This window comes from Triticum urartu, chromosome 3A (assembly GCF_056163025.1).
Source record: "Triticum urartu cultivar PI428250 chromosome 3A, HENAU_Tu73, whole genome shotgun sequence".
In the NCBI taxonomy this organism is placed as follows: domain Eukaryota; kingdom Viridiplantae; phylum Streptophyta; class Magnoliopsida; order Poales; family Poaceae; genus Triticum; species Triticum urartu.
In genome coordinates, this window is record NC_141875.1 from 28321792 (window position 1) to 28345174 (window position 23383).

Sequence of the window (23383 nt, forward strand, 5' to 3'; positions counted from 1 at the left end):
CTGTCTGAAGTGGGTGGACTACCAGTGCGAATCTAATCGTGCAGACTTTAGAGAAGATGCGCTCCAGGACGTTGATAATTGTGATAGGTCTGAATTGGCGAATGTCCGTCGCCCCAACTACTTATGGGATCAGGGTGATAACACCAAAATTTATACGCGCCATGTCAAATGTTCCGATATAGAATTCATGGAACATTGGCATGATCACAGGTTTTAGGACGTTCCAGAATTTCTGGAAGAAGGCAACCGGCAGGCCATCCGGCCCCGGCGCCGACCCCGCCTTCATTGAGGCGATCGACCTCCCCACCTCCTCCGGCGAGAACGGGATAGCGAGATCAGTTCATACATGCTGTTGCTCCGTGCTTGTTCTGATAGTGCATCTGTTTTGTTTAATGTGCACCTTTTTGGACCTTTGTATCCTTATTACAAGGAGGGTCTGCGCTCACAGGCTGATATGTGCTTTTGGGTTACTAGTATCTGGAAACCTGTAGTACCTTGAAGACAATAACGCACGGGTCTATCACAGCTCGGCTGCACCTGCTTCTGTGTTTGCCCCCCTCTCCTTTCGATTTGCCCTCCTTTGTGTTACACTGAATTTTGATTGCCATTCCTTTTGGCGTCCATTCAAGGGAAAATATTTTCACTGCCAAATAGAATGTCGCAAGACAAAGTAACATGTACGAGTCTAGACTGTAACTTCTATATGCTGCAAACCTGCTGCAAAACATAATTCGTAAAATTCCGAGAGAACAAGCTGCGCATAACACCAATCAGGTATAGTTTATGATCTCTCAATATGGTGCAGAATTTGACTCCCTAAAATTGTTGGAGCACAACATCATTAAGTGTCCAAAATGTGTGACATCTTATGATTCAAAGTTGAAGTGTTTCATGGTTGCAACTTTTGCACTGTACAATGGCAATGTGTAAAACTTTTTGTGTACATTCTGAGGATCAGTAATGGTCATCCCTCTAATTTTTTTTACATGAACCAACACATCGCTAAACTATATTGGATGGATTGAGATTTCTGTTGGACAGGAAGTAAAATTCTGTGGCAAATTACAACAAGTTACCTACTGGGGAGCCGAGGTGGTAATTTCGCTCCAATCTGCTTCTGCTGTTCGGAGCAGAAAATTCTTGTTGTATCTAGGGTGTGGTGGCCTGACAGGAGGTGGACCCCTGTCGGGATTGAGTTATCCTCTTTTTCAGAAAAAAAAACATCAAAAAATATTACATGCAGCATGGTCAGAGATGAGGTTAATTATACGCAACTCAATGAAAAGGAAAACCATATTGACAATGGGGAATTACTGTCCATTAAAATACGACAGAACTCCGAAACATTGCCTTGTTATTTCTCAAAGTACAGAAATAAACTATTTGTGAAAAGGAAGAGAAATTAACTATTTGTGATTACCACCACCAAGGTTTTTAGTTTGGAAAAGAAAACAATTTTGGAACTCATCGAAATATGTGAAATTTCATTGAAAATTTTAACCATGACGGCCACTACGGCACTACCGGGTCACTGGAATAACAATATCAAACACAGCACTTAAAAGAACAGTACGAAGTTGCGTGACTTGCGGCCAATGGAAGGTGGCTGCCGAGATCAGGGAGACGGCTAATAATCAAGGCCCCACACAAATTGATTCTACCTCCTGGATCCATCTTTAAAAGGGAGGAGTCCCATTCCTTGCCCATTTCATTTTCCTCTTGCCACATGCAATACTCACAAACACAACTTGTACGCCTGCACATTTGAAATCTCGATTGTTTCTAGTCATTCTGACTGACAAATTAAAAATGATGATTAAGTTGTCAGAAAATAATACTTGGATGGCATTTATGTCTTGCCTCTCTACATGTAGGAGCAGGAGGCATCAGGAAGTTAGGGAGATCCAAGCAACAATATGCCACAACTGAAATGTCTCCCCCTTTGCAGCCCACTACTAGGATACGTAGTGCTAAGAAAACAGCCTCTCTTTCCTGGCACAAGATACTCTCACGTAGCCAATACTATGTAAGAGAGACAATGCAAAGAAGTTTACTAAATTGCATTAGATGACAAATATATTTTAGCCCCATATTTTTTGTTTAACTTGCTTCAATTGGACGTTAGAAAAAAAATACATCCAGAATGATGGTAGTACCAAGATGTAACACTAGTTTCTTATACTAGTTTATACTTGGATGTATCTCTAGGTGATTTTAGTAATATACCCAAACTAAACCTGTCAAACTATTGCTTTGGGTCTAGCTCATTTCCTCACTTAATGGACACCTGGTGGTGATTGCACATACATATTTTTGGTTTGTCCAAAGTGTAAATCTACTGAAAATAACTGGCAACATAAACAGTGACATACTCCGGCCTGGTCTACATATGATGGTAGTCACTTTATAACATGGTGAGTTATATCACTATTAAGCGACATTGAAGGATCGATCAACATATGCAAGTGACTTTTCTCCTTTCTGCTACAACTTATTACAACATCACTGGGTCTGTGTACCACATGATGGGTGACGTGGCTAACATTAAGACCGCAGGCGTGACAATACTTCTACATCCTCTACTTTTAAAAGCTCACCCTTTCACTTGCTGCTTTTCCATTCTTCACTAACCTCCCCGACCCTCTTGCAAGCACTTGCTGACACACTATGGTGAAACCTAAACGTATATCAGAATGCAGTGGGGATCAGCTCTAAAGCTTCAATAGAAAAATCGTAGTCAATGTTGCTGGAAGCATATAGGATTAGGAGGCATCAGAAAACTAGCAAGACATGGTGGCAATGCTCGGAATTCTGGGAATGCTAGTGCGGACGCTTTGACCATCTGTCGTACTAGTGAAAAATTCCGGTGCCATGGGGTCTGCATGCCCCTCGTCTGCTGGCCGGTAGCTGCCTTTCTTGCTTTCGTAATATGGGTCCGAGTGAAAGAAAGAAGCTGCGGCGGCGTTGTTATTTCTTTGGATTAACGACTACTTCTGGTCGATAAGGGTCGATCGAGCCAGGTGTAAGGGCCCAGGGTGAAAATTATCCTAGACCAAGCAAAAACCCAATTTATGCTATTTTGTCTAACTGTCCATCAAAACCGTGTCATTTAGTCAGAAAAAAGGAATGATGTGCTGCTGGATCAAAGCCCTTGTGACATATTGCTCAAAGTATAAACCGCTCCCTTCCGACCTGAAGACATGAGAATAAGTTGAGCATGTTTATACACAATCTGTAAGTAGATATGTCCATTGCAAATCAATTGATGTATTATGTGAGGACTACTATGTGACTTGTAGATGTTTGCCAGATTGGAACTTCTATACGCTGCAAACCTGGCGCAGAACAAATTCCATGCAATTCTTGGAAGAACAAGCGACACATAACAGCAATCAGGTGTAAGTTTCTGATGTTTCCATATGACTCCCTGCGGTTGTTCCAGTACAACATCATCAAGTGTTTAAAAAGGGTGCCATCTTACAAATTTTAAAGTGTTCCATGGTTGCAACCTGTGCTGTCTCTTGCTTAAGGTTGAGTAATGATGGCATTGCGTCTACTTTTTTACTTGGACCAACACATCGCAAAGCTTTGTTGGATGCAATGAGATTTCTTTTGAACAAAAGATTCTGTAGCAAATCACGGCAACTTACCTACCTGGGGAGCGGAGTTTTTTATGTTTGCTCGCATCAGCTTCAGCCGGCGAGTGCAGATGTTTCTGCTCTACCGTTTGGAGCAGAAACATCTTGTCGTATGTGGGATTCTGGGACCGGAGTTGTCCTCTTTTTCAGAAGCAAAAAAACACCAAAACATATTACATGAACATGAGGTTAGTTATAGGCTTATAGCAACTCAAGGAAATAGAAAACCATATTGACAATGGCAGTTACTGTCCATTAAAATAACATAGAACTAGTTAACATTGCTTGTTATTTCTCGAAGTACAGAAATTAACTATTTGTAAAGCACAGAACTAGGAAACCTTATTGACAATGGGCAATTACTGTCCATAACTTAAATTCCATTTTGTTTCTTTCATAGGACAAGAATTTCATCTTTTCAAACAGCTAGCTGTCTTGAGGCTTCATGGCCAGGAACAGGAAGGCGATCAATCCCCAGACCCCAGCCTCCGGTCGGCGGCAGGCCATACTCAAGGGCAGTGCAGAAGGTTTCGTCCATGGCCATCGCTTCATCGTCACCGTCCTGACGATCCCTGAGCTGCTCCTCAAACCGCTCCCTCTGCACGACGGGGTCATTCAGCTCCATGTAGGCGTTGCACACCTCATGCTTGTTGATGAACAGCTCAAACCTTTCAGTCAGTCCAGGCCGGGCTTCGTCCCTGTGTGACTTTGCGAGTGGGCTCATGATCACCGGATGGTTGATGATGAACGTCGGGTTCACGCATGTCTCCTCCAGGAAGTGCCCGACAAGCGTGTCCAGCAGCCGTGCCGTCGTGTGTGGAAGCGGGCACGTAATGTCGTACCTGGCACAAGCCTCCATCAAGTACTCGTTGGCATCATCGGTCGACAGATCCTCCTCCGGTATGTTGAGATCGGCCATGTCCTCCAGTCCCTTGATCATGTTGATCCGCGCGAATGGAGGAGTAAAATCGATCTCGATAGGCGGCTTGTCGGCGCCGTTGGCGTGGTACTGTACCTTGTAGCCGCCCGTGAGCTCCTTCACCATGCCGCCCAGCATCTCCTCCGTGTGCTCCATCAGGTCGTTGTAGTCCGCATAGGCCATGTAGAACTCGCACGTCGTGAACTCGGGGTTGTGCGTCGTGTCGATGCCTTCGTTCCTGAACTGCCTCCCGATCTCGTACACGCGGTCCAGTCCGCCGCCGACGAGCTGCTTCAGGTAGAGCTCTGGCGCGATGCGCATGTACAACTTCATGTTCAGGTCGTTGTGGTGCGTGAAGAACGGCCTGGCGGCGGCGCCACCGGCAACCACGTTCATCATCGGGGTGTCCACCTCCAAAAACCCACGCTTGTCAAGGAAGCTCCGGATGAAGGAGATGACTCTGGCTCGCACCGTGAAGACGGGCCTCACCTCAGGGTTCACCATGAGATCGAGGTACCGTCGGCGGTACCGTGTCTCCTGGTCCTTGAGGGCGTAGCTCTCCATGTTCCTGGGCATGACGGGCGCCCACGGCAGCGGCGGCGTGCGCCGGTGCCTATTAGCCTGCCGCGGCAGCATGTGCAGGCAGGGCGAGAGCACGATGAACTGTGCAGGGAATATGCTGAGCTCGCCTCGGTTGCTTTTACCAGGGAACCCACGCACGTCGACCACGTCGCCAAGCTTCACGCCAGAGTGGAAAGCGGAGAATTCCTCGGGAGTCTCCAGCTCCGAGGTCCCGGAGTCTGCCATGACCTGGACCTTGGCGCCGCCGCGGTGGAGGTCGTAGAAGAGGAGGCTGGAGGACGACGTCCTCTTGCTCATTATCCTCCCGGCCAGGGACTCGGTGACGTCGACCAGCTTCTCCCCGTCGGCCAGGCCCCTGTACCTGTGGACGTAGTCGGCGACGGAGACGGTGGGCTGGAAGGCGTGCGGGTAGGGGTTGACGCCGGCGGCCTTCTGCGCGGCGAGCGCGCCGAGCCTGTTGTGGTAGTACTGGGTGGGATCCATGCCGTCGTCCGCCATGGGCGTGGTGCAAAACTCTCTCCCGTACCGTAGTTGGGGAAAAACAAAGCGGAGACTTTGTTGACCTAGCACCGATTTCGTGTTCTTCGTCGGTTTATTTATATCCAAAACATTAACGTGCGCATCAAAGGCGCCTCCTCGCGCGTTCGCATGTACGACAAAAAAATGCATCCATCAGGCTCCCATTGGCATCGCTCATCCCCGTCTTTACTGTGGCGAAGTATAAAAAAAATTCCATCAGGCTCCCATCGGCATCTCTCATCCCCGTTTTAATGTGGCGAAGTATAAAAAAACTAGCGATGGATCCCTTCCTTCCCTTGGAAGGTAACTTCTACTTTTCTTTCGCCCCACATCGTCACATCAGCTCTCGCACGCAACCTCCAAAGCCGCCGCCGCCGCCGTCTCAGCCATTTCTCTCGTCTGCTCCTCCCCTTTCCCCTGCCCTAGCCTATTTCTAGCCCTCCGCCTCTCCCTTTCTTCCTCGAGTACGGCAGCGGAAGGGGGGCCGCGACGGGAGAGAGGTTCTCCACCCCTGACAGACGACGTCACCGCCTCCGACCTCGGCCTCGTCTGCAGCAGCAGCACGGACCTCTGCCCGTGTGTCTCTGTCTCGCTGCTCATCCTCCAGGAGGGGACTCGGAAGGAGGGTCGTGCTCCTGGTTGGGATCTCCGTGCTCCCTCTCCTGCGCCTCCATCTGCGTTCGATCTCGTCACTGGTGAGTAGTGCTCTGCTCAGCGTGGGGATGACCTATGAGATTCTTAGTTTGAATTCTGATGTGAATGAGTAGTGCTCTGCTCAGCGTGGGGATGACCTATGAGATTATTAGTTTGAAATCAGATGTGAATCTCCTAAAAACCGATGCAAATCTGTCTTGAGAACATAACCTTCGAATCACGGAACCTTGAGATTTTCTGAAGCTTTATTCCCAAGCCTGAAAATGACTAGCTGGCTAGGTTAATCATCGCTCTGAGGAAATCAAAATCGTCTGTGGGAATGGCCCCTCTGAATGTTCTAAACCATCCCTTGATGCCGTCTCTAGGTCCGTCCAGGCCCTGCCGTCCACTTGCTGACTTCTTGGCGCAATGGGTTGAGTACGTTGGTCTGTGTTGGTTGCGAGTTTTGGTCTTGTTGTAGAGGTCTTCGGCAGCGGTTGTGACGCGGCTCGGTTGCTCTGTGGCTTGCCCAATCGCCATCGGCATGAGGTTGGCCTAGGTGAAGCAAGTATTGTAGTACGCGTGGTGGGTGTGTTTGGTGGATGTGGATGCTAATTCCTGTGATTGGCATTGTAATGGACGAAAGGCATTCTATCCGGCTTCTTTGCCGCTTCTTCTTTAATATATGATACGCATGCTCATGCGTATTCGAGAAAAATGTTCTGAACCATCCCTACCCATATAAAGAAAGTGTGGGAGCGGGACGGCGGGATCTGCTCCAGGCGGTGCGGGACGCGCTACTGTCGCTCATGCAGCATAACGGCGTCGACCTGATCTTGTGGAGGGCGGGTGAATTATTTCTGTTCTTTATTTTTTCCCTATTCTTAACATTGGCAAACAATCTCAGGATTTCGCACATGTGCAATCTTCACACTCAATAATTTCTTGATATAGAGTCGAACCAGAACATGTATTAAGGGACCATGACATATCTAGCATCGGTATCTGAAGATGGCAAGATCTGGTCATGGCATCTGACTTTTGAGAAGTCAGTATCTTCCAAGAAAATTAATCCTGCTCGGCCTCTTCGCGTGGTTCGTTGAGTGCTGGGTCGTGCCATTGTCTAACTGGGTGCCCCTCGCGGCCGCCGTCTGGGCGATCATTCAGGTAGCTGTTGTTTCTTTCCCCTGTGTTGGTCAGATCATACATGGATTCATAGTTCGTTTGATGCCATCTTACTTTTAGTATAGCATGTATAATGTCTTATCTTGGGCATTCACATGATACTTTGTAATTTCTGAAAGAGAAACAGAGTGTGAACTATAGCTTTTTATTTGTTAGGAAATTCTGATATGTTTTGTTTTGTTAAGTGCTAATAATGATTTTGAAAGTGAGTTAGCAGCAAACAACATTTTATCTAGGCCCCTAATGGTTCTGTTTGTCTTCTTAGTTCTCACCCTTTTGTATCCGTGATGCAGTATGGGGCTGTAGAAGATTTGAACAAAAGATGGAAGCACCATATACTGAACACAACAGTACAGTATGTGCTGTTTCCTTGCTCTATTTACGTTATTGTTTGTTTATGGAGATAGTCATGCTCATTTTACCTCTATAGTACCTTACAACTCCAATAAAGCCTTGGGAGGGGTTGAACAAACTTTTGATTGAAGTTTGGCCCAACTACATGGAACCGAAACTATCAAGGAAGTTCCAATCTACTGTCGAGGTGAGCTTCTGCCTGAAATTATATTTCGTGCTTGGATGCAACTTAGTAGTTGGTAGTTCAAAAGGTTTCGCAAATAACATTAGATTATACTATATGCATTTGATCCATGGAAGTTGATTATGTAGAATCAAATCATTTCAAAATTCCTTTTGATTTTGTTGATTTGAGGTAGACAGTACAACTGCTGCAGTGGACTTCGTCGTCTCATCGGCATGCTCGCCCGCGACAGTACACCTGCTGCAGCTCCGGTGAGGCGCTGGAGCTCATGGCGGCGCTCACGGCGGTGTACGTCATACTGTACCTCAACTAACATATTGATCTTCTACTTCTTTTCTGATCAAACTGGGAATCATACTATTCTCTTTCTGTCCATTAAGCCCCACTAATCACTACACTACTAGGAAAAGGCATGCTAGTGGCGCACCGAATTTGCCTTCTAATGGCGCACTACCGGTGCGCCACTGGCATCACGCCATTAGAATTAAATTCTAATGGCGCACCACCGGTGCGCCATTAGTATCTGGTGTTCTAATGGCGCACCACGTAGTGCCATTAGTATAGCCTGCAGTGCGCCATTAGAATGCCTTCCAGGGGGCCATATGTACCCATGTGCTTTGGCATTCTAATGGCGCACCAGCAGTTAATGCGCCATTAGTGTGACGATCACAGTGCGCCATTAGTGTCTTGTGTGGTGCGCCATTAGTATGAATATTAGGTTTTATTTATTTTTGCTTTTCTGATTTTTGCACATGTTACAAAATATATTATTGGACAGAATATAGACAGCAGCACACAGCAACATCAGATTCATCAAATACAATAGAAGATTAGTCTCCGAATACAATATATCATCTTAGTCTCCGAATTCAAAAGACCGAACAAAGATAAAACATTACAAGTCTCAAGACCGCGAGTATCGAGTTTGCCTTCACATTACAAGTCGATATCGATCATCTAAACTACCATCACATAGAAGAGAGCTGTGGTCATCACGATGAGCATCATCGCGATCAAACTGGTCTTCATCCGGTTCCTCCAACGCTCCCTCCTCTCTCCCTCTAGATAGCGGGCGTATCTACATTCGGCCTCCGCCCTAGTGGTGTACCCTTTGTAACTGTTACCGCTGAAATGGTGAACCTGTCTCCGACACTCCTCCCAGTCGTCGTAGACTCCGGGAACCTTACCCTTGTACACGACATACGACGGCATCTCTATGCACAAGCCAAACAACAGACAATACATAAGCAATATGTAACAAAAGGATCGGAAGAGAAAAGGAAGACATTAATAGCACGATTCATGGTCCTACTAATAAATAGCATTGATTACATCTAAGTTGAACGACTGTCCAAACCAAAGAGACATACGAATTCATTAAAGTATAATTACAACATGAGCCAATCAATGTTTCAGAACTACACATCACTACTTTCGACTCGACTCATCGGACAGGAACGTGGATGAAGCTGCCGTCTGTCGTGATGGTCATGAAATCGCGGTCGTTGTCACCCTGCATTTGTAGCATTTCATCTATCTCACTGTTGGACGGTTGATATCTGAGGAAGAACTGCCCCGAGGTATGAAGGACATCTTGATGGATGATGTCCGCAAACTCCGACTGGATGCGAAAGAATTCTTGTCTGAGGTCCGCATTCTGGACTGCCGACAAGCTCGCGGCCCAATCTTTGAGATTATCTGGTAGCAGAAGTTGATGATGGTCCCTTACGATCGCCCGCATGTGATGGAGGGCGTAGTAGGCATCCTTCTGACCGCCAGGCGGCTGCTTGACGCAGCAGAACTTCGTATTGTGTGAGAACATGTGCTTGCCGTACTTACGAACTTCCCTGGTGAAGGTGCCTCCAGATTTGGCGTAGGCGGGGAGAACATCATCAAGAACTTTCTTGACATTTGTGTAGTCTATCTTGGAGTTACGGTTCGGGTCTAAATACGTGGCCATGGAATATTTCGGGCTTAAGAGAATGAGTGTGCAATGTGTGTCACTGCACAGAACACGGAATGTTAGAAAAAAAAGAACGATCGAAATCTAAGAAATCATATGTTACGGGGCGGTTAAGGGATGACTTACTTGGGAAAGTAAGCTACAAGGAAGTTATCCTTATCTGGGTTTGCCAGAATGACGCCTTCGAGGTGTGAACTCGCAACTTGGCGGTCCCCAGCACTGCTCAAGTGCTTGGCACGCATGTAGAAGGGGTCGACTATCACGATGTCCGGGGTCTTGTCTCTAATGATCCGCATCTCCATACTCAGCGAAAATAGCCGAACGAAGGTGTAGTGCAGCGGATGAAGGTTAAACATAGCAAAGATGTCATCAAACCACAGGACCCCCGATGTCGCCATCCACAAAGCCCTTGCCCTCTGGCACCTTGTCCACGAAAACCGGGTATGCCACATCCTTCTCTCTGAGACGCTGCTTCTCCAAAGAAAGAACACTGTCGTGCAGACTCCGCATAGCACCGGTTGCAGCATTCAGCATATTTGGTGGTAGCATCGCCCTACCCGCCACATGCACCCTCCTCGAGATATCCTTAGGTGAAGGTGGCCCGTCCTGAGCACGGATCAAACTCGGTGCCGGCTGGCTCGCACCGGCGCCCTTGTTAGTCTTCCGTTTCCGTCCCTTCTTCTTGATCTCCTGTAATGGGACCGAGTTCTGCTAACAGACTGCCTTCTTGAGCATGTTGGGGCTGATAATATTTCGCACCTCAGCTATCTGAGGCTCGGTGAAGGCGGGAGCTGGAGGCGTGTCCTGAGAACTGAACGCCAGACGACGCCTGTTGCAATTGGATTTCTCCGCCGTACTAGCTAGATCGCGGTCGTCTTGGTTGAGTTCTTGAGAAAGAGGCCCGCAGAACTCGCCAGCGTACCCATGTTCGGCAAAGTACTTATCAACTTTGGTAAATGTACCGTCGTCGTTGTCGTCGCCGTCCGGATCCTGTGCCATAGGGCTGTCCGGATCCTGTGCCATAGGGATGTCCGGCAGGTCCGGTAGCGTTTGCGGCGTTCTTGCCATGGCTTGGCGCCGGCACGACCGGCGGTCTTGTCTGTGGGTTGGTGTCCCCCCCCCCCCAAACGAATCTGGCTCTTCGGCCAAAGTAGGGGCCAGTTTACGCAGGTGCTGAGGGTCATCTCATCTTCTTCGTCGGCCCCAGCGGGTCGAATCGGAGGTAACAGCTCGTCGCAGCCTGGCAGCACCCAAACCACTTCAACCCTATAGATTGTGGGTTGCATCGGATTACCGTGGAACGTGGGGTTGCCCGGTTGAACGATTCTTCCCTTGGCGACATCGACCAACTTGGTGCCCACGAAGTGCAGAAGAGTGCAAGGAACGTTGGTGGTGCCCTGCGAAAACATGTACAGGGCATCAGGGATGCCCAGTCAAAGGCAAGGAGATGAAGTCATCGGCCGAGACGCTTAGTTACCGTGATGCCGTCGAGCTCGGCTAATGTCGAGGCACCGCCAACGGCGGGCGTGCAACTGACGGAGGGGGCACTTGCTGGCGAGGTGCCGGCCGGCGTATACCCGGGTGCATTAAGCTCCAATGCCCGTGCCGGCGCCGGAGACACGAATACCGCCTCCGCCGGAGACACCAATGGCGCCGCCGCCGGAGACACCAATGGCGCCGCCGGAGACACCAATGGAGCCGCCTGCGCGCTGTGCGAGTTGCTGGCCGTGAAGCTGGGAACCGGGGGAGGCCCCTGTTGGCCGCCCGCAATCCACGCCGTCAGCCCATGAATCAACGTAGGCACCATGGCGTTGAGCGTCGTTCCAAGTTGTTGTTGCACTTGCTCTTGGACAAGCTCCGGAATCCGCGCCACTTGTGCCTTGAGTTATTCAACCTCGCGCGTCTAGCTTTCCGAGCTGGTCTTTTTCTCCTTCCGCACACCAGCGGTATAGTATGACCCCCATTTTGTGGACAAGCCATTGCTGGCCACACGACCAGCTGACGTCGGCTTAGTGAGCTTATCCTTGTTTTTCATTACGTTCAGCGCCCTATTTAAAGGGGTGTCGAAAGGGGAGCTCTTAGACGACCCCGCGCTACTGCTTTCAGTGTCCTGCGAAAGGAACGTGAACCATTTAGAAATATTGGGGATTAATTAGAGTGCAACGATATGGAGCTAATTACGCGGGGGTGTATTCCTTACCAGAAGAAGCTCAAGCGCCCTGGTCTTCGGATCCGTGGTAAGCTCCTTTGTTATCGAGTCCTCCTTGTACCGGGCCCTGACATAGTTCCTGGTTTGCTTGTCACCGCTGTATTTCTCGAAGCGGGGCGGTAGGCCTTGCTCGGCACGCTCCGCGTCCTCCTTGTCCCATAAAGGCTCCGCCACTCTGTAACCGCCGGGACCGAGTTTGTGTTCCCCTAAGTTCAACTCCCGCATTTCTTTCCCCCACTGACTTGATTCGGAGGTTGCACTGCTCTCGCACTTGATCTTGAACTCCTTGTACTCATCTTCGCTCATCAAAGGATATTTTGCCTTGATCTTCTCATAACTATCACCTTTATCAATCATTCTCTTCACCGCGCTTTTCCAAGTAGACAGGGCCGTGCTCATCTTTGTGAGGGAGGCACTGTTCACTTTATTCCCTGAGAGGCGTGTGTTTTCAAATTCGGCGGGGAACTTGTATCGTTCGTGCAGCTTCGTGAAGAGGAGGTTGCGCAAATTCCCTCGGTCCTTATGCCTAAGGTTCTCGGTGTTGATCGATACGGTGCTTCGGAGAATGCACCCGAGCTGAACCGAGTACCCCTTGACTATATGTTTGGGCTCCGTTGGATTCCCGTCGGAGTCCACTTGAGTGAATTCCTCCTTGACGGTGCGGAGCGCATTCGGGCGCCGGTCCTTCCTTTGCTTCTTCGGTTGGCTGCCATCTGTGTGTGCGCCGCCATCATCCGTGGTGGCATCCTCGGCGGCACTAGGGGTTGTGTAATTAGGATCGGTGTCTTCCGCGGCGTCCTCATAGCGGTGAGGTTGTTCCTCCATCTCCTGGGACAGCTCCCAGAATTGCTTGCCGCCCAAACCACCGGCCTCATCGTTGTGGGCCATGTTTCGCTCTAAATAGGAAAAAATTTGGTCAAAAAGTTGGTTATTGTCAAGGAACAAGATCATGGTCTCATCATTTAGGGTTTGTCGACACCGAGGCACCCTAAAAGCCTAAGCTTTCATCATTTAGGGTTTGTCGATGCCGAGGCACCCTAAAAGCCTAAGCGTACATCATTTAGGTTCTCATCCGGGGCAGCCAAGTTAAGTTTTCATCATTTAGGGTTTATCGATGCCGAGGCACCCTAGGTTGGGCCTAATCACTTGGCACTAATCACTTGGCTCTATTGCCACCTATGGTTTAATACAGCAAGAATAAATGGGCACTTGATCCTACTTAATTAAGTACTAAGATACCCCGGCCCATGCATTAGTAGCAAGTACCTCGTATGTCCGATTTTTAGCAAAGTCATGCTAAAATTCACGGAAAATTTCAGCATGACCTTTGCCGAAAATAGGACATATGGAGTACCCGAATTTGCCGAAACGGAAGTTAATCGACATTCCGGCAAACTCAAGGGCCTCTCAGGGTACCTGCAAAATCATCACGACACGAAGGGCCTCTCAAGGGCCTCAAGCAGCAGCGGCGTCTCCCAGGACCCCATTTTTTGCTTAATTTCTTTGAGCAACAATCAGAGCAGAAAATTCAGCATATTTCTATACAACAGCACTATAAAGATGAAGAACAGTTCTACAGCAGCCCATTTATATACAATAGCATCTTTGGTCATGCCAATTTCTGAAACAATTCAAATCTGAACTGTATCTTTGGTCATACAAATCTCTGAAACTATACAAATCTGAAATATATATTTGGTCATACAAATTTATGGAACTAATCAAATCTGAACTGTATCTTTGGTCATACAAATCTCTGAAAATTTTCTAAATCTGTGGTCATACAAATTTATGGAACTAATCAAATTCTGGATTCAGAAGTTGGACTTCAAAAATCTTTCATGCAAATTACTTGAAGTACTGAAGTTAAATTGTTTTCAATCTGTCCAAATATTGTCAGTGACTATTAGGGTCATTCAGAAAGTTGCTGAAGAGAAGAAATTAACTATGTATAGTTTATTATTTTTGTACCAGGAATTATTTTAGTTTATTATTTATTGTACCAGGGAGGAATATAACAATCTTTTTTGGTATATGTCAGGTTTTGGCTGCATTTGCAAATGCATTTCATGTACTGCAACCCTTGAGTCATCTGATGTTCCTGAATCATTGTAGTTTAGGCACCATACAAGATTGTTAGTTCAATGTGCTTTATATCCTAGTTATACTACTGCAGGAAAGGAGGATCATCATACACATATATATGTATAGCAATTGACAGGAGCTTCATCATTTTTAGTAATAACAATACATATATAGCAATTGGAAGCAAACAGATGTACACATAAGATAGAAATGTAGTGCTGAAAGTTTAATGCTTACAAAAGTCTTGCTGAAATAGTGAAAAATATGGAGTCACCAAGCTGGCTAAGAAACTCCCAAAGTCCACTAGCAAATCCAAGATCTAATCCTGTTACACACATCATAACAATTTAAGATAATTAGGATAAGGATAGTAGGAAATGAAAAAGAAAGAGCTCAAAAAACAATCACAACAGAAAAATAATAAAAACCTAGTCCTAGAAGAAAATAAATCCTAAAAGAAAAGAAATCCTAAAATCTGGAGCAAGTCCTAGAAGTAGTAGTCCAAATAAAAGGTAACAATGGTATTGCAGGAATAGACCTTCCTAAAATAGGAATGATAATCTACTATCAATAACCATTGAATAAAACAGATTTACCAACAAAATCTAAAAGGACACCTGCCTATCAGATTCAAACAGTTTATCATTTTCTAAAGCCATAAGCACAACAATCATGATCAGAACTAACACTACTTCAGACAAATAACCAATTAAGCGCCAAAAAAAGCAAATAAACACTAATCAGCAGGCACTCTCCTACTACAGCTAACCAAATAATCAGTACTAATACAGCTAACAATGGCATAGCATGGTTAATAAGGCCACCGATTTACCTACCAGCATCCTTTGAAGCAAGGATAAGGACCCAAATAATCAGTACTAATACATAGGATAGTAGTTCGACAATTCTATCAAGAAATCATAACAGAGCACTAATTCCTTAGTCATCCTCCAGGAACACTACTGAACAATTTATAAGGACCAAAAACAATATGCAGGAGCACAAATTTGTATGACCAAATGGTAGCTACATGTATGGAAATCTTAACAACATGTGATTTGCATGCATCTATCTATAAATGGCCATTACTTATATCTCTATCTGAGAAACCTTAGGAACCCTATGGTTAATTGAAGATAAGCATGGCAGGAATTGAAGTTATGGCAGCAAACTGACAACAAGAAGCAGCAGCCGCGTGACGGCGGCGGCGGCAACGCACGAGCACGTGGGGCCCGGCGTCCGCGGACGAGCACGCGAGAAAGGCGGCCGCAAGAAGCAGCAGCAGCGGCACGACGGGGCGGCGGCGGCGAGCTCCTGCTCCTAACCCTAGGTCGCCGCCCCGTGGGGGCATGGGGATGAGCGGGGGAGAGAGGGAGGGAGGGACAGAGACTAACCGTCGTCGATGAGCAGCAGCCGCGCGGGGAGGCTCGCGCCGCCGTCGAGGAGCGCATCCGTCGAGCAGATACCTCCACAGACGGTGAGGCCGCGGTGGCCGGAGGTGGAAGAAGGCGCAAACGGTGAGGAGGAGTCCGGCGAGGGTCGGGGCAGGGGGTGGGGGCGCGGGGGCACGGGGGCGACGGGGGTGGAGTCCGGTGAGGGTCAGGGCGGCGGCGTCGTGGGTCGGGGTAGCGCGCGGTTGGATCTGGTGGCGAGGGAGAGAGGGTCGAAGGGGATCTGGCGAGGGAGAGGGAGGATAGCTAGGGGGAGGGTTCTAATGGCACACCACCCAGCCGTGCGCCATAAGTATGGCTATTCTAATGGCGCACCTCCCCTCGGTGCGCCATTAGAATTTTGTTTTAATCTAGCCCACTAACCATATCTACAGCCTAACCCTATCTACAACAGAACCCATCCACTAGCCCGACTGGTCAGCACGCAGCACACACCAGGAGGTCCTGGGTTTTGATTCCCAGGCTCCCCAATATTTTTTTATGCATTTTAAATGCTGTTTTTGATATTTATTTGTGTTTAAATATGTTGAAACTTGTTTAAATCATAAAAGTAATATTTTTTTATAAAAACAGTAATAATTTTTTAAAAAATATGTTCAAATTTGTTACTTGAAAATATCATTGGCGGCGGCGGTGGAGCGGGGGAGGGTGCGGGGGGTGCCCGTTGGCGGCGGTGGAGCGGGGGAGGGTGCGGGGGGCCGGGTGCTCATCGGCGGCGGTGGAGCGGGGGAGGGTTGCGGTGGGTCATCAGCGGCGGTGGTGCTAGCGGGGGAGGGTGCGGGTGGGATCGAGATGGAGGGGGAATCGAGATCGAGATGGAGGGGGATCGAGATCAAGTGTTCTCATGAATTCAAAAAGTGCCCATGAAATTTAAAAATATTCATGGTATCAAAAAGTGCCCATGAAATACAATCAAGAAATGAAGACTACGATTTAAATATAATCGATCTTAGCTAGCTATCTGTTCACAATCTTCTTGCCCTTCTTTTTCGCAAATGGAGTTCTTCTGTGGAACGGACGTCCTTTAGGTAGGGTGGTCCTGCTTCTTCTTGTGGTGTGTGCTGCTACTTCGTCGTCGTCGTCATGTTCGATCTTCGGGTCACCGTACTTGTCGAAGTCTTGCTCATTGGCTACTCCATCCATTCCGATGATCTTCCTTTTGCCTCTCCTCACGACAACACGACTGGGCTTTGACGGGTCGGTAATGAAGAAGCATTGGTTCACTTGGGAAGCCAGTACCCATGGCTCATTTTTCGCGGTGACGTTTGCGCCCGCGGTCTTGGATTTGGCTTCGGGTATAACCATGGTGGTGAAATACCGGTATTCTTTTAGGACGCTCTTGGCCCATCTGACACGGAACATCGGGACCTTCTCTCCAGCGTAGCTCAGCTCCCAGATCTCCTCGATCCTTCCGTAGTATCTGTCCTTGTCGTTACCGGTGTAGGATTCCATCGTTACCCCGGAGTTCTGATAACCATCGCTCTTCATGTCCTTGTCCTCGGTGTAGAATGTGTAGCCGTTCATATCGTACGCCTCATAGGTCATCAAGTTGTGCTCGGCGCCCAGTGACAAGGCGAATATGAGTTGTTCTTCCGTGGAAGAATCTTCATGTAAAGGGTACGACAGAAGCTTCTGCTTGAACCAACGCGTGAAACATGAGTTGTGCTCTTTGAGTATATCTCCGTCCGTCCTCTGTTGGCCTCGGTCATTGTACGTCTTCTCAATAAAGGTTTTGTGCTCTACCACCCAAGGATCAACCACGTCTATGTGTTGTAGCGCGACTAGGTTTTCTCTTTCAAAGTAGGCGAGTCGACCCTCGAAGTCGACATGCATTTTGCGGCGACCCTCACGGTGACCCCATCCAGCGAGCCTGCCGAGGTGCCTGTTGACGGGCAGACCAATGGGGTTCTCGATTCCTAGATAATTCGTGCAGTAGGAGATGCACTCTTCGGTCAGAAAGCCCCTGGCTATACTTCCCTCTGGACGTGACATGTTGCGAATGTATCCTTTGATGACACCATTCATCCTTTCGAACGGCATCATGCTGTGCAGGAACGTCGGCCCGAGTTGGATGATATGCTCCACGATATGGACCAGCAGATGCACCATAACGTCGAAGAATGCGGGCGGGAAGTACATCTCAAGCTCGCATAGTATCACCACGATCTCTTCCTGTAGCCTTCTGAGTTGCCTCATGCCAATCGACTTCCGAGAGATGACGTCGAAAATGTTGCATAGGCCAAATAGCGTTTCACGGACGTGCGCATCCATGATCCCACGGATTGCAATTGGAACTATCTGCGTCATCAGCACGTGACAGTCGTGAGACTTCATCCCGCTGAACTTCTGCTTCGCTGGGTCTAGGTATCTGCTTATCTTCCCCGCGTAACCGTAAGGAAGTTTTACTCCTAGGAGGCAGGTGAAAAACTGCTCGATCTCCTCCTGACTAAGAGTGAAGCACGCGGGAGGGTAGTCATTTCCGGTCTTCTTGGCCTTTTTGCCTTTGCCACGACTTTCTGTGTCCTGCTTCGCCTCATCATCATCATCATCATCATCATCATCATCATCATCATCATCATTAGCGTGAAGCTCCTGCCTGATGCCCATTGATTTCAAGTCTGCCCTCGCTTTCGGCCCATCTTTGGTCCTCTCTAGTATGTTGAGTAGGGTACCAAGCAGACTCTCGCACACGTTCTTCGTGATATGCGGGACATCAAGGCTGTGAGGCACACGGTGGATCTTCCAGTACGGCAAGTCCCAGAAAATAGACCTCGTTTTCCATACCTTCAGCAGCGGCTCTGGCGCCTTTCGCTTCTTTCCCGGCTCTGGCGCCTTTTGCTTCTTTCCCGGCAGTGGGCAGTCTTTCCAATTTTTCAACAGCTCGTCTATTTCCTCGCTGCTCCTCATACACGGGCGTTTTCGGGGTTCGGTTTCACCATCGAACAGATCCTTGTGTTTCCTCCATGGGTCATCGTCGCGAAGCCACCTTCGATGTCCCATGAACACGGTTTTCGAAGACCCGGGATCTCTATCTAGCTGGCGATACGTTGTGTCATCCATGCACCTTACGCATCCAGAAAATCCGTGGACTACCTGCCCCACGAGATATCCGTAACCGAGATAGTCGTGCACCGTCGTGAGCAGTGCGGCTCTCATAGGGAAATATTCTTTCTCTGCGGCGTCCCACGTATTGGCTGGCGTTTTCCATAGCGTGTCTAGCTCCTCCTTCAGCAGCCCCAGATACATATTGATGTCGTTCCCAGGTTGTTTCGGCCCTTCAATTAGCATATTCATGTGAATGTACTTCCTCTTCATGCACAACCAGGGGGGAAGGTTGTACATCCACACAAACACAGGCCAGGTGCTATGTGTGCTTCTCTGGCTGCCAAACGGATTGACTCCATCGGTGCTCGCACCCAGCACGATGTTCCTTGGATCCTTCCCAAATTCTGGGTATTCAAAGTTCAACGCTTGCAACTGGCTCGCATCGTTAGGGTGACTCAACATCTTGTCTTTTTTATTTATCTCCGGATCATTTCCGTCATCTTCCCGCTTCTTCTCCTCCATATCCGCGTGCCAACGCAGGAGCTTTGCTACCTTAGGGTCCATGAAATACCGCTGCTGACGAGGAGTGATCGGAAAGTACCACACGGATTTTCGAGGAGCTTTCTTCCACTTCTTGTATCGAGTGACGCCGCACACCGGACATATGGTAGACTCCGCGTGCTCGTCCCGACAAATGATACAATTGTTCATGCACACATGGTATTTCACGTGCCGTAAATCCAGAGGACACACGATTTTCTTCACCTCCTCGAAACTGGTCGGGCACTTGTTCCCCTTGGGAAGACGTTCGTGCCAGAATGACATGTTCTCGTCGAAGCATGCGTCGGTCATTTTGTGTTTTACCTTCATCTCCAGAGCCATGAGCGTTACTTTCAGGCGGGTACCCTCGGGCCTGCATCCTTCATACAATGGAGTAACCGCGTCTATCTCCAGTTGATCCAGCTTGGCTTTCTCTCGGGCGGCAGCTCTTGCGTTATCCGTCTGCTTGAGAAGCAGCTCTTGAATATAAGGGTCCTGCACCCAGCCTCCATCGTCGTCTGCTCCGGCATCTTCATCTTCATGATCATGCCCTTCGTCTTGATCTTCCACATCATCATGTACGACATCTTCTACATGATGACTGTGTACAGCATCACCGTCGTGATCATGTCCTGGAGATTCTTCGTCTTCTCGCCCGCCCTCGCCGCGGTGGTACTTGTCTTGTTACCCTTCCTCATTTCTTGCCCGGCCCCCATGGACGACTTCATAGTCATCTTCATCACCTTGCCACCGATAGCCATCCATGAAACCACGCAAGAGCAGGTGGTCCCGCACCTGCCCGGAATCCGGGTCCGCAATAAGGCTCTTCAGCTTGCATCTTCGACACGGACATCTTATCTCCGTCTCGTTCTTTTGAAGCATCTCGGCCTTCGCGGAGCTCAAAAACCTATTCACGATGCCTTCAGTCATCGTGCGGACCATGGTCGCCTGCGGGGTAGAGCAAAACGATATTTTAGAACCAAGAAAAAATTTGGCATGACCTTCCCTAAAAATAGGACCAAAAAGAATGCATAGTGCCAAAATTCTCGCCGAAACGGAAATGAATCAAAACATTCCGGCAAAATATTGGCAACTATCGCATTTCAAATACCGGTACCTTCAAACATAAACATATATGCAACACCACAAACACATGCAACACCACAAACATACATAGATCTAGCTAGGCCACAAAAGGTGCATGTGCACGTTGTTGGAGCGAGTTAGGGAGAAAAAAGTAGATCTACATCATGAAGATAGCTTTCCCCTTACTTACCTATCAAAAAAAGGTAATTTCACCACTTAATTTTGATGAATCTATGGTGGAAATGAGGTGAGGAGGAGGAGATGGTCGAAAGCTTGGAGAAGGAGGTGGAGGGAATGAAGTGGGGAAAGTGAGTGGGTAGGTCTGGGCTGTCCAAAATATCTTGTTGGGGTCCCAGGTTACTAATGGCACACCACCAGCAAATGCGCCATTAGTAACACTGGTTACTAATGACGCACCTGCAGATGGTGTGCCATTAGTAGTTTTGCAAAAAAGAAAAAATAAATAAATATATATACTAATGGCGCACTGGGTAATAGTGCGCCATTACTAGTTTAAACTAGTAATGGCGCACTGTGAAACGATGCGCCATTAGTAGTTTTGCAAAAAAAAAGAATAATTTTTTTTTTACAGTAATGGCGCACTGTCTGCTTGGTACGCCATTACTACTTAGAACTAGTAATGGCGCACTTCGACCTGATGCGCCATTACTATGTATGGAAAAATGGAAAAAATAATAATTTAATACTAGTGGCGCACCCTGTTTCTGGTGCGCCATTAGTGTCTTCCACACTACTGGCGCATCACCAACCGGTGCGCCATTAGTATATAGTAGTGGCGCACTGCTTCCATGGTGCGCCATTAGTATCAATCCTATCTATAGCCCTTTTCCTAGTAGTGCTAGGTCTCATTACTCTTTCTATCCGACGTGGCATGTGAGAGCGGAGGATAGAGGTTGCCATGAAATACCCAACCAATGCACTTGTCGATCGTCTTGCTCTTATTAGGTAGTCGTTTCAATGAAAGTATATCTGCCGCCTGTTCATTTTTCAATTCACTTTCAATAGACAGTTTGCATTATCTGTTTTTTTGTGGGAGTTGAAGCAAAGAATTTGTTATGTTTCCTTATGCTGTGAATCTGAAGTGTTTCTTGCTAACTAAGAACCCTGCACAGCTACATGCTGCACTGTCGGCCCTGAATCCTTGGATATTGGAAAGTTTGAAGAAGCATGTGGTGTAGGTATGTTTTTGCAATCAATATATATATTTACATGCTTCTGCAAATTATAAATCATGTATCCGCATGTGGTGTAGGTATGATTTGATAATGTGGTTGTTTGGATGCAAAAAGAATAATAAATCGATGCACATTTTTTATGGTCAGACGTGGAACGGCCAATGTTTTGTAATGGAGTAGCATCATTAATGCCCAATTGGACCTTTTTTTTGTGTGTGTGTATTGGGGGGGGGGGGGGGCAAACTTTGTATTTATCAACTATTAGTGAATTGTCCTGCCTGTGAATCCAATGGATCGTACAGTGGACCTACGACATTGTACTATAATTGTTCTCGGAATGTTCTAAATGTTTGGTGCTTGATAAATATCAAACTTCTAGGCCCATTCCGAATAAATTTCAGTAGTCAACAGTGTAAGTGTTCTAAAAAAAGTCAGAGGACCAACCGATGGCCTAAAGTTACATATAATCAATATTTCATGTTCTCTATTACAATAACAGTGTTTAAAGAAATAGTAATACTAGAGTTGGAAAGCATAATGCGCGTTGGATCATGTCTCATGTCTTTTTTTCTCATTGCCCAAACACTGTTCGTTCTGCTATATGTCCCTTCTTTCAGTCATAAGGTTTATACATGTATTGATTTAACAAGATTAGATTCACAGTTAGTTCTAATGGTGTGACATGGATTGTGTTTATGATCTTCCAGTTTTCCTGTTTCTTCCATGCATGTGAAGGACTCATATCTTACAACCTGAAAACTGAATGTACGTCGTACAAAGGCAGCTTGGCAGTTGTGGCGCTCTTATATAGTAGAAAAAAATGTTATTTGGTGAAAAGAAACATAGCCTGTGCAGTAATAAAAATAAATACACTGATCCACTTCATTTCTGAGATAAATGATTAGTGTTCAGATATAAGAGGAGATGATTTGAATTCGTCTATTGCAGCTACAAATCAATGAACAATTTCAAAAATGGAGCTGCACTATTGTTTAGTATTAGCCTTCACAATCTTTTCTTAGACAACGTTTGATTCTGCAACACAACTCCACGCTGTGACAAGCATTTCACCAATGAACACGTTTTACAAAAATTATCACCGGCCAAGCTTTATTGATTAGGGTTTAGCATAACCGGAACACAAAGAACTTTAAAATTGTGAAATCCAACGTATTCTGCAGCGGGCGTTCTGGACGGCAAGGTGATTTTTGAGGCCTCATATGGAGGCATGACCTTGCTGTTCAATTTGCAGATGGTGCCCACCGACGCTGCTACCTCCGGAAGGTCGCAGAGGAGGCCACCCCGAGCTGGACGACGCACTACCAGAATAACGGCCGCTGCCGACGGCCTTCTCTACGCCGACGGCTCCCATCGGCATAGATGGTGGTATGCCGACGGTCGCGGAAAGACCGTAGGCGTACTAAAGCCGTCGGCAAACCTCCATCTATGCGACGGGGGCCGTCGGCGTAGGAAGGCCATCGGCGTATATTCCACTATGCCGATGGGGGCTGTCGGCATAGAGCCGCCGTTGGCACACAGGTGGGTCCGCCGACCCAGGTCCAAACGGAGGGTCGACGCCGTCACCTCTATGCCGACGGCCTTGACGGAGGCCGTCGACATAGCTTGTACATTTTTTTATTCGGCAAAAAATCACGTGGGCTTTCTATGCCGACCGGGATACCGTCGACATATATATTATATGTTTTTTATTTCTCATTTTGCATTTTTTTATTAAACTTTAGATTTGATTAATTTAAATCTAATTTATATAGACTTAAACATACACAAATTATA

At 47.4% G+C, this 23383-nt stretch overlaps 1 protein-coding gene and 1 pseudogene across 1 annotated transcript; both read right to left on the reverse strand.

The window, feature by feature from the left end:
• Positions 1-685: 685 nt before the first annotated feature.
• LOC147978153 (lysine--tRNA ligase pseudogene) lies at positions 686-5637 on the reverse strand (annotated as a pseudogene).
• Positions 5638-14504: 8867 nt separating this feature from the next.
• Positions 14505-19649, reverse strand: LOC147978154 (uncharacterized). Its single transcript, XM_087514656.1, has 2 exons — positions 18113-19649; positions 14505-14596 (listed from the first exon to the last, which is right to left on the reverse strand). Exons 1-2 carry the CDS (start codon positions 19647-19649, stop codon positions 14505-14507), a joined length of 1629 nt encoding a protein of 542 aa, XP_087370782.1.
• Between the last annotated feature and the right edge of the window lie 3734 nt (positions 19650-23383).

Excerpts from the sequence above, each read along its gene's own strand:
- LOC147978154 (XM_087514656.1), bottom strand. The coding sequence starts at position 19,649 with ATGGCTCTGGAGATGAAGGTAAAACACAAAATGACCGACGCATGCTTC. Across the intron at positions 14,597-18,112 it reads AGGAGTAAAACTTCCTTACG|GATTAGATCTTGGATTTGCT; the intron begins GTTACGCGGGGA and ends TGTGTGTAACAG.